The following is an 11,382-nucleotide window of genomic DNA, read 5'->3' on the forward strand; positions in this document are numbered from 1 at the left end:
TCCACACACTCTCCTCAGTCCTCACCCCATCTCTCCCCCTCCTGTTCCTACGCCCATCCCTCTCCTCACCCGAATCCCCATCTCCCGCACATTCTCTCTCCTCACCTCTCCCCCTCGTAACTCAAATCCCCATCTCCCTCCTCACATCTCCCCCTCGTAACTCAAATCCCCATCTCCCTCCTCACATCTCCCCCTCGTAACTCAAATCCCCATCTCCCTCCTCACATCTCCCCCTCGTAACTCAAATCCCCATCTCTCTCCCCTCTCCCCCTCATAACTCAAATCCCCATCTCTCTCCCCTCTCCCCCTCATAACTCAAATCCCCATCTCCCTCCTCACATCTCCCCCTCGTAACTCAAATCCCCATCTCTCTCCCCTCTCCCCCTCATAACTCAAATCCCCATCTCCCTCCTCACATCACACCCTCATAACTCAAATCCCCATCTCTCCCTCTCTACCCTCATAACTCAAATCCCCATCTCTCCCTCTCCCCCTCATAACTCAAATCCCCATCACCCCCTCCTAACTCAAATCCCCATCTCTCCCTCTCCCCCGTCATAACTCAAATCCCCATCTCTCCCTCATAACTCAAATCCCCATCTCTCCCTCTCTCTCCCCTCATAACTCAAATCCCCATCTCTCCCCTCTCCCCCTCATAACTCAAATCCCCATCTCTCCCTCTCCCTCATAACTCAAATCCCCATCTCTCCCTCTCCTCCTAACTCAAATCCCCATCTCTCCCTCTCCCCCTCATAACTCAAATCCCCATCTCTCCCTCTCCCCCTCATAACTCAAATCCCCATCTCTCCCTCTCCCCCTCATAACTCCAATCCCCATCTCTCCCTCTCTCGCCCTCATAATTAAAATCCCCATCTCTCCCCCTAACTCAAACCCCCATCTCTCTCCCCTCTCCCCCTCATAACTCAAATCCCTATCTCACCCCCCTCTCCCCCTCATAACTCAAATCCCCATCTCTCCCTCTCCCCCTCATAACTCAAATCCCCATCTCTCCCTCTCCCCCTCATAACTAAAATCCCCATCTCTCCCTCTCCCCCTCATAACTCAAATCCCCATCTCTCCCTCTCCCCCTCATAACTCAAATCCCCATCTCTCCCTCTCTCCCTCATAACTCAAATACCCATCTCTCCCCTCTCCCCCTCATAACTCAAATCCCCATCTCTCCCTCTCCCCCTCATAATTCAAATCCCCATCTCTCCCTCTCTCTCCCCTCATAATTCAAATCACCATCTCTCTCCCTCTCTCCCCCTCATAACTCAAATCCCCATCTCTCCTCACATCACACCCTCATAACTCAAATCCCCATCTCTCTCCCTCTCTCCCCCCATAACTCAAATCCCCATCTCTCCCTCTCCCCCTCATAACTCAAATCCCCATCTCTCCCCTCTCCCCCTCATAACTCAAATCCCCATCTCTCCCTCTCTCCCTCATAACTCAAATCCCCATCTCTCCCCTCTCCCCCTCATAACTCAAATCCACATCTCTCCCTCTCTCCCTCATAACTCAAATCCCCATCTCTCCCTCTCCCCCTCATAACTCAAATCCCCATCTCTCCCTCTCTCCCCCTCATAACTCAAATCCTCATCTCTCCCTCTCTCCCTCATAACTCAAACCCCCATCTCTCTCCCCTCTCCCCCTCATAACTCAAATCCCCATCTCTCCCTCTCCCCCTCATAACTCAAATCCCCATCTCTCTCCCTCTCTCCCTCATAACTCAAATCCCCATCTCTCCCTCTCTCCCCCTCATAACTCAAATCCACATCTCTCCCTCTCCCCCTCATAACTCAAATCCACATCTCTCCCTCTCTCCCCCTCATAACTCAAATCCACATCTCTCCCTCTCTCCCTCATAACTCAAATCCCCGTCTCTCTCCCCTCTCCCCCTCATAACTCAAATCCCCATCTCTCTCCCTCTCTCCCTCATAACTCAAATCCCCATCTCTCCCTCTCTCCCTCATAACTCAAATCCCCATCTCTCCCCTCTCCCCCTCATAACTCAAATCCCCATCTCTCCCTCTCTCCCCCTCATAACTCAAATCCCCATCTCTCCCTCTCTCCCTCATAACTCAAATCCACATCTCTCCCTCTCTCCCTCATAACTCAAATCCCCGTCTCTCTCCCCTCTCCCCCTCATAACTCAAATCCCCATCTCTCTCCCTCTCTCCCCCTCATAACTCAAATCCCCATCTCTCCCTCTCCTCCCCCTCATAACTCAAATCCCCATCTCTCCCTCTCCCCCTCATAACTCAAATCCCCATCTCTCCCTCTCTCTCCCTCATAACTCAAACCCCCATCTCTCCCTCTCCCCCTCATAACCCAAATCCCCATCTCTCCCTCTCTCCTCATAACTCAAATCCCCATCTCTCCCTCTCTCTCCCCTCATAACTCAAATCCCCATCTCTCCCCTCTCCCCCTCATAACTCAAATCCCCATCTCTCTCCCCTCTCCCCCTCATAACTCAAAACCCATCTCTCCCTCTCTCCCCCCATAACTCAAACCCCCATCTCCCTCTCTCCCTCATAACTCAAATCCCCATCTCTCCCTCTCTCCTCATAACTCAAATCCCCATCTCTCTCCCCCTCTCCCTCATAACTCAAATCCACATCTCTCCTTCTCTCCTCATAACTCAAATCCCCATCTCTCTCCCCCTCTCCCTCATAACTCACATCCCCATCTCTCCCTCTCTCCCTCATAACTCAAATCCCCATCTCTCTCCCTCTCTCCCTCATAACTCAAATCCCCATCTCTCTCCCCTCTCCCCCTCATAACTCAAAACCCATCTCTCCCTCTCTCCCCCCATAACTCAAACCCCCATCTCCCTCTCTCCCTCATAACTCAAATCCCCATCTCTCCCTCTCTCCTCATAACTCAAATCCCCATCTCTCTCCCCCTCTCCCTCATAACTCAAATCCCCATCTCTCCCTCTCTCCCTCATAACTCAAATCCCCATCTCTCCCTCTCTCCCTCATAACTCAAATCCCCATCTCTCCCCTCTCCCCCTCATAACTCAAATCCCCATCTCTCCCCTCTCTCCCTCATAACTCAAATCCCCATCTCTCCTTCTCTCCTCATAACTCAAATCCCCATCTCTCTCCCTCTCCCCCTCATAACTCAAATCCCCATCTCTCTCCCCTCTCCCCCTCATAACTCAAATCCCCATCTCTCTCCCTCTCTCCCTCATAACTCAAATCCCCATCTCTCTCCCTCTCCCCCTCATAACTCAAATCCCCATCTCTCTCCCCTCTCCCCCTCATAACTCAAATCCCCATCTCTCCCTCTCTCCCTCATAACTCAAATCCCCATCTCTCCCTCTCCCCCTCATAACTCAAATCCCCATCTCTCCCTCTCCCCCCTCATAACTCAAATCCCCATCTCTCCCCTCTCCCCGATAACTCAAATCCCCATCTCTCCCCTCTCCCTCATAACTCAAATCCCCATCTCTCCCCTCTCTTTCTGAACCCTCTCTCAAACCACCTCGTCCCCCTCATCACTGCAATCTCCATCTCTCTCCCTCCCTCACTCCACCCACTCCCCCCTCAGTCTCCCTCCACCCCTCACTCACCCTCCTGCTATCTCCCTTCCCCACCTGCCCCTCTCTCACCTCCTCCCCTCTGCCCGACCCTTCTGCCCCACCCGCCGCAGTATCTCACCTCCTCCTCCCTCCTCCAGTCGGACTCTTTCACCTCCAGCTCCTCGCGGGCCAGCGTCCAATCTTCGGTCAGTTTCCGCAGGTCCAGGCTCAGGGCCTGGTTGGCGGCATTAGCCTGTCCCAACTGCTCGCGCAAGAGGGCGTTCACCTCGGCCAGGCTACAGCACCTGCCAACGGGGTGGGAGGGAATTTGGGGCACGGTGTCGAATTCACAGCTCTGGGAAAATGCCTCAACTCCCCCGGATTACCCAAATCAGACCTTCTTCCCCGGTCTGCATCCGGAGACGGGAACTGTGCACGGTGCTCCCGGTGTGTGTGGGTCTGACCCAGGGGGATACGGAGATGGGAACTGTGCACGGTGCTCCCGGTGTGTGTGGGTCTGATCCAGGGGGGATACGGAGACGGGAACTGTGCACGGTGCTCCCGGTGTGTGCAGGTCTGACCCGGTCTGCATCCGGAGACGGGAACTGTGCACGGTGCTCCCGGTGTGTGTGGGTCTGACCCGGGGGGGATACGGAGACGGGAACTGTGCACGGTGCTCCCGGTGTGTGTGGGTCTGACCCGGGGGGGATACGGAGACGGGAACTGTGCACGGTGCTCCCGGTGTGTGTGGGTCTGATCCAGGGGGGATATGGAGACGGGAACTGTGCACGGTGCTCCCGGTGTGTGTGGGTCTGATCCAGGGGGGATACGGAGACGGGAACTGTGCACGGTGCTCCCGGTGTGTGCAGGTCTGACCCGGTCTGCATCCGGAGACGGGAACTGTGCACGGTGCTCCCGGTGTGTGTGGGTCTGACCCGGGGGGGATACGGAGACGGGAACTGTGCACGGTGCTCCCGGTGTGTGTGGGTCTGACCCGGGGGGGATACGGAGACGGGAACTGTGCACGGTGCTCCCGGTGTGTGTGGGTCTGATCCAGGGGGGATACGGAGACGGGAACTGTGCACGGTGCTCCCGGTGTGTGTGGGTCTGACCCGAGGGGATACGGAGACGGGAACTGTGCACGGTGCTCCCGGTGTGTGTGGGTCTGACCCGAGGGGATACGGAGACAGGAACTGTGCATGGTGCTCCCGGTGTGTGTGGGTCTGACCCGGGGGGGATACGGAGACGGGAACTGTGCACGGTGCTCCCGGTGTGTGTGGGTCTGACCCAGGGGGGATACGGAGACAGGAACTGTGCACGGTGCTCCCGGTGTGTGTGGGTCTGACCCAGGGGGATACGGAGACGGGAACTGTGCACGGTGCTCCCGGTGTGTGTGGGTCTGACCCAGGGGGGATACGGAGACGGGAACTGTGCACGGTGCTCCCGGTGTGTGTGGGTCTGACCCGGGGGGGATACGGAGACGGGAACTGTGCACGGTGCTCCCGGTGTGTGTGGGTTTAACCCAGGGGATACGGAGACGGGAACTGTGCACGGTGCTCCCGGTGTGTGTGGGTCTGACCCAGGGGGGATACGGAGACGGGAACTGTGCACGGTGCTCCCGGTGTGTGTGGGTCTGACCCAGGGGATACGGAGACGGGAACTGTACACGGTGCTCCCGGTGTGTGTGAGTCTGACCCAGGAGGGATACGGAGACGGGAACTGTGCACGGTGCTCCCGGTGTGTGTGGGTCTGACCCGGGGGGGATACGGAGATGGGAACTGTGCACGGTGCTCCCGGTGTGTGCAGGTCTGACCCAGTGGGATACGGAGACGGGAACGGTGCACGATGCTCCCGGTGTGTGCAGGTCTGACCCAGGGGGGATACGGAGATGGGAACTGTGCACGGTGCTCGCGGTGTGTGTGGGTCTGACCCAGGGGGGATACAGAGACGGGAACTGTGCACGGTGCTCCCGGTGTGTGTGGGTCTGACCCAGTGGGATACGGAGACGGGAACTGTGCACGGTGCTCCCGGTGTGTCTGGGTCTGACCCAGGGAGGATACGGAGACGGGAACTGTGCACAGCGCTCCCGGTGTGTGTGGGTCTGACCCAGGGGGATACGGAGACGGGAACTGTGCACGGTGCTCCCGGTGTGTGTGGGTCTGACCCGAGGGGATACGGAGACGGGAACTGTGCATGGTGCTCCCGGTGTGTGTGGGTCTGACCCGGGGGGGATACGGAGACGGGAACTGTGCACGGTGCTCCCGGTGTGTGTGGGTCTGACCCAGGGGGGATACGGAGACAGGAACTGTGCACGGTGCTCCCGGTGTGTGTGGGTCTGACCCAGGGGGATACGGAGACGGGAACTGTGCACGGTGCTCCCGGTGTGTGTGGGTCTGACCCAGGGGGGATACGGAGACGGGAACTGTGCACGGTGCTCCCGGTGTGTGTGGGTCTGACCCGGGGGGGATACGGAGACGGGAACTGTGCACGGTGCTCCCGGTGTGTGTGGGTTTAACCAACTGTACACGGTGCTCCCGGTGTGTGTGAGTCTGACCCAGGAGGGATACGGAGACGGGAACTGTGCACGGTGCTCCCGGTGTGTGTGGGTCTGACCCGGGGGGGATACGGAGATGGGAACACGGGAACGGTGCACGATGCTCCCGGTGTGTGCAGGTCTGACCCAGGGGGGATACGGAGACGGGAACTGTGCACGGTGCTCCCGGTGTGTCTGGGTCTGACCCAGGGAGGATACGGAGACGGCAACTGTGCACGGTGCTCCCGGTGTGTGTGGGTCTGACCTGGGGGTGGGGGGTGCGGGATACGGAGACGGGAACTGTGCACGGTGCTCCCAGTGTGTCTGGGTCTGACCCAGGGGGGATATGGAGACGGCAACTGTGCACGGTGCTCCCGGTGTGTGTGGGTCTGACCTGGGGGTGGGGGGGGGGGGATACGGAGACGGGAACTGTGCACGGTGCTCCCGGTGTGTGTGGGTCTGACCTGGGGGTGGGGGGGGGGGGATACGGAGACGGGAACTGTGCACGGTGCTCCCGGTGTGTGCAGGTCTGACCCAGTGGGATACGGACACGGGAACTGTGCACGGTGCTCCTGGTGTGTGTGAGTCTGACCCAGTGGGATACGGAGACGGGAACTGTGCACGGTGCTCCCGGTGTGTCTGGGTCTGACCCAGGGAGGATACGGAGACGGGAACTGTGCACAGCGCTCCCAGTTTGTGTGGGTCTGACCCGGGGGGGGGGGGGGGGATACGGAGACGGGAACTGTGCACGGTGCTCCCGGGGTGTGTGGGTCTGACCCGGGGGGATACGGAGACGGGAACTGTGCACGGTGCTCCCGGTGTGTGTGGGTCTGACCCGGGGGGGATACGGAGACGGGAGCTGTGCACGGTGCTCCCGATGCGTGTGGGTATAACCCAGGGGGGATATGGAGACGGGAACTGTGCATGGTGCTCCCGGTGTGTCTGGGTCTGACCCAGGGGGGGATATGGAGACGGGAACTGTGCACGGTGATCCCGGTGTGTGTGGGTCTGACCCAGGGGGGATATGGAGACGGGAACTGTGCACGGTGCTCCCGGTGTGTGTGGCTCTGACCCGGGGGGATATGGAGACGGGAACTGTGCACGGTGCTCCCGGTGTGTGTGGGTCTGACCCAGGGGGGATATGGAGATGGGAACTGTGCACGGTGCTCCCGGTGTGTGTGGGTCTGACCCAGGGGGATATGGAGACGGGAACTGTGCACGGTGCTCCCGGTGTGTGTGGGTCTGACCCAGGGGGGATACGGAGACGGGAACTGTGCACGGTGCTCCCGGTGTGTGTGGGACTGACCCAGGGGGGATATGGAGATGGGAACTGGGCACGGTGCTCCCGGTGTGTGTGGGTCTGACCCAGAGGGATACAGAGACGGGAACTGTGCACGGTGCTCCCGGTGTGTGCAGGTCTGACCCAGTGGGATACGGAGATGGGAACTGTGCACGGTGCTCCCGGTGTGTGTGGGTCTGACCCAGTGGGATACGGAGACGGGAACTGTGCACGGTGCTCCCGGTGTGTGTGGGTCTGACCCGGGCGGGATACGGAGACGGGAACTGTGCACGGTGCTCCCGGTGTGTCTGGGTCTGACCTGGGGGTGGGGGGTGGGGGATACGGAGACGGGAACTGCGCACGGTGCTCCCGGTGTGTGTGGGTCTGACCCGGGAGGGATACAGAGACGGGAACTGTGCACGGTGCTCCCGGTGTGTGTGGGTCTGACCTGGGGGTGGGGGGGGGAGATACGGAGACGGGGACTGCGCACAGTGCTCCCGGTGTGTGTGGGTCTGACCCATGGGGAATACGGAGACGGGAACTGTGCACGGTGCTCCCGGTGTGTGTGGGTCTGACCCATGGGGGATACGGAGACGGGAACAGTGCACGGTGCTCCCGGTGTGTGTGGGTCTGACCAGGGGGGGATACGGAGACGGGAACTGTGCATGGTGCTCCCAGTGTGTGTGGGTCTGACCCAGGGGGGATACGGAGACGGGAACTGTGCACAGTGGTCCCGGTGTATGTGGGTCTGACCCAGGGGGGTTTACAGAGACGGGAACTGTGCGTGGTGCTCCCTGTGTGTGTGTGTCTGACCCGGGGGGATACGGAGACGGGAACTGTGCACGGTGGTCCCGGTGCGTGTGGGTCTGACCCGGGGGGGAAACGGAGACGGGAACTGTGTACGGTGCTCCCGGTGTGTGTGGGTCTGAGCCAGGGGGGATACGGAAACGGGAACTGTGCTCGGTGCTCCCGGTGTGTGTGGGTCTGACCCAGGGGGGATACGGAGATGGGAACTGTGCACGGTGCTCCCGGTGTGTCTGGGTCTGACCCAGGGGGGATACGGAGACGGGAACTGTGCACGGTGCTCCCGGTGTGTGCAGGTCTGACACGGAGGATACGGAGACAGGAACTGTGCACGGTGCTCCCGGTGTGTGTGGGTCTGACCCAGGGGGGATACGGAGACGGGAACTGTGCACGGTGCTCCCGGTGTGTGTGGGTCTGACCCAGTGGGATACGGAGACGGGAACTGTGCACGGTGGTCCCGGTGCGTGTGGGTCTGACCCAGGGGGGATACGGAGATGGGAACTGTGCACGGTGCTCCCGGTGTGTGTGGGTCTGAGCCAGGGGGGATACGGAGACGGGAACTGTGTACGGTGCTCCCGGTGTATGTGGGTCTGACCCAGGGGGCATACGGAGATGGGAACTGTGCACGGTGCTCCCGGTGTGTGTGGGTCTGACCCAGGGGGGGATACGGAGATGGGAACTGTGCACGGTGCTCCCGGTGTGTGTGGGTCTGACCTGGGGGTGGGATACGGAGACGGGAACTGTGCACAGTGGTCCCGGTGCGTGTGGGTCTGACCCAGGGGGGGATACGGAGATGGGAACTGTGCACGGTGCTCCCGGTGGGTGTGGGTCTGACCCAGGGGGGATATGGAGACGGGAACTGTGCACAGTGGTCCCGGTGCGTGTGGGTCTGACCCAGGGGGGATATGGAGACGGGAACTGTGCACGGTGCTCCCGGTGTGTGTGGGTCTGACCCGGGGGAATTCGGAGACTGGAACTGCGCACGGTGCTCCCGGTGTGTGTGGGTCTGACCCAGGCGGATACGGAGACGGGAACTGTCCACGGTGCTCCCGGTGTGTCTGGGTCTGACCCGGGGGGGATACGGAGACGGGAACTGTGCACGGTGCTCCCGGTGTGTGTGGGTCTGACCCAGGGGGGATACGGAGACGGGAACTGTGCACGGTGCTCCTGGTGTGTGTGGGTCTGACCCAGGGGGATACGGAGACGGGAACTGTGCACGGTGCTCCCGGTGTGTGTGGGTGTGACCCAGGGGGGATACGGAGACGGGAACTGTGCACGGTGCTCCCGGTGTGTGTGGGTCTGACCCGGGGGGGATACGGAGACGGGAACTGCGCACGGTGCTCCCGGTGTGTGTGGGTCTGACCCAAGGGGATACGGAGACCGGAACTGTGCACGGTGCTCCCGGTGTGTTTGGGTGTGACCCAGGGGGGATACGGAGACGGGAACTGTGCACGGTGCTCCCGGTGTGTGTGGGTCTGACCCAGGGGGGAGATACGGAGACGGGAACTGTGCACGGTGCTCCCGGTGCGTGTGGGTCTGACCCAGGGGCGGATACGGAGATGGGTGGGTGTGGGTCGATGGCAAGTTTGGGAGATGGGGGCTGCAGTTACCTTTGCTGTTCCTCTTCGAGCCGGATGAGTGCGTTCTCTAGCTCCCGCGCTTGCTCTTCCTCCTCGTGCCGTCGGCCCCTCACCGTCTCCGCGATCTGCAGGGAGGGTGGGGAGCGGTTGAGGGTGGGCCCCCGGAGTCCGAGTGCACCTGGAACGTCATTCTGCAGCGCGCGGACCACGGCACGTCGTGGGCGAAGTGGGGAAGGCGGGGGGGCGTCAATCGGAGCAGGGCGCGGACGCTGAGGGTCCCTCTCTCTCTCCCATCTTCTCACTCTCCATTCCTTTCCCTCTCTGTCTCTTCCACCTTCCTTTTCTCCATCTCTCAAACCATCCTCTCCCTCTCTCCCACCTTCCCCCCTCCATTTTGCTGTCTCCCTCCCTTCCCACTTCCATCTCTCCCACCTACCCCTCACTTTCTCTCCGTCTCTCCCATCTTTCCCTCACCGTCTCTCCTGCATTCTCTCTCTCCTCCTCTCCCTCTGTCTCTCCCACATTTCCCGTCTCTTCCTCTTCCCACATTCCCTCTCCCTCACATTCCCCCTCTCCCTCTCTCCCGCTTCCCACATTCCCTCTCCGTCTCCCTCTCCATGTCTCCCACATTCCCCCGTCTCTCCCACATTCCCCCTCTCCCTATCTCCCTCTCCCTCACATTCCCCCTCTCCCTCTCCCCACATTCCCTCTCCATCTCCCTCTCCGTTTCTCCCACATTCCCCCCTCCCTCTCTCCCACATTCCCCCCTCCATCTCTCCCCCCTCCCTGTCTCCCTCTCCGTCTCTCCCACATTCCCCCTCTCCCTATCTCCCTCTCCCTCACATTCCCCCTCTCCCTCTCCCCACATTCCCTCTCCATCTCCCTCTCCGTTTCTCGCACATTCCCCCCTCCCTCTCTCCCACATTCCCCCCTCCATCTCTCCCCCCTCCCTGTCTCCCTCTCCGTCTCTCCCACATTCCCCCTCTCCGTCTCCCTCTCCGTCTCTCCCACATTCTCCCTCTCCATCTTTCCCACATTTCCCCTCTCCGTCTCTCTGTCTCTCCCACCTTCCCTCTCTCTCACCTCAAGATGTCGGCAATCTTCTTCCTTCATCAAAAGCTGCTTCTCGAGATCAGCACATCGGTTCTTGTACTGCAGAACCTGAGGGGGAGGGAGAGGAGAGGAGAGAGAGGGTGCGGGGGAGAGGGGAGAGGGTGCGGGGGAGAGGGGAGAGGGGGGAGGGGGGAGGGGGTGCGGGGGAGAGAGGGGAGGGGGAGAGGGTGCGGGGGAGAGAGGGGAGGGGGAGAGTGGGGGGAGAGGGAGAGAGAGAGGGGGATGGGGGGAGAGGGGGACAGGGGGGAGAGGGAGGGAGAGGGAGAGGGAGAGGGGGAGAGGGGGGAGGGGGAGGAGGGAGAGGGAAGGGGGAGGGGGGGAGGGGGGAGGGGAGAGGGGGGAGGGGGGAGAGAGGGGAGGGGGGAGGGGGAGGGGGGAGGGGGGAGGGGGAGAGAGGGGAGGGGGAGGGGGAGGGGGAGGGGAGGGGGAGGGGGAGGGGGGAGGGGGGAGGGGGGAGGGGGGAGGGGAGGAGGGAGAGGGGAGGGCGAGGGGGAGAGGGGGGAGAGAGGGGAGGGGGAGAGGGGGAGGGGGGAGGGTGGAGGGA

The 11,382-nt window shown here is 61.1% G+C and overlaps 1 protein-coding gene across 1 annotated transcript in view; it reads right to left on the minus strand.

The window, feature by feature from the left end:
* LOC134342228 (rootletin-like) overlaps positions 1–10,886 on the minus strand; it is a gene marked incomplete at its 5' end in the record, with an annotated part of 160,362 nt that extends 149,476 nt beyond the window's left edge. The window contains 3 exons of the mRNA XM_063040194.1: positions 3,669–3,834; positions 9,756–9,850; positions 10,809–10,886. Coding sequence (XP_062896264.1) covers positions 3,669–3,834; positions 9,756–9,850; positions 10,809–10,886 — 339 coding nt within the window. The remainder of the gene's footprint in view (positions 1–3,668; positions 3,835–9,755; positions 9,851–10,808) is intronic.
* Between the last annotated feature and the right edge of the window lie 496 nt (positions 10,887–11,382).

This window comes from Mobula hypostoma, unplaced genomic scaffold (genome assembly GCF_963921235.1).
Source record: "Mobula hypostoma unplaced genomic scaffold, sMobHyp1.1 scaffold_142, whole genome shotgun sequence".
Classification (NCBI taxonomy): domain Eukaryota; kingdom Metazoa; phylum Chordata; class Chondrichthyes; order Myliobatiformes; family Myliobatidae; genus Mobula; species Mobula hypostoma.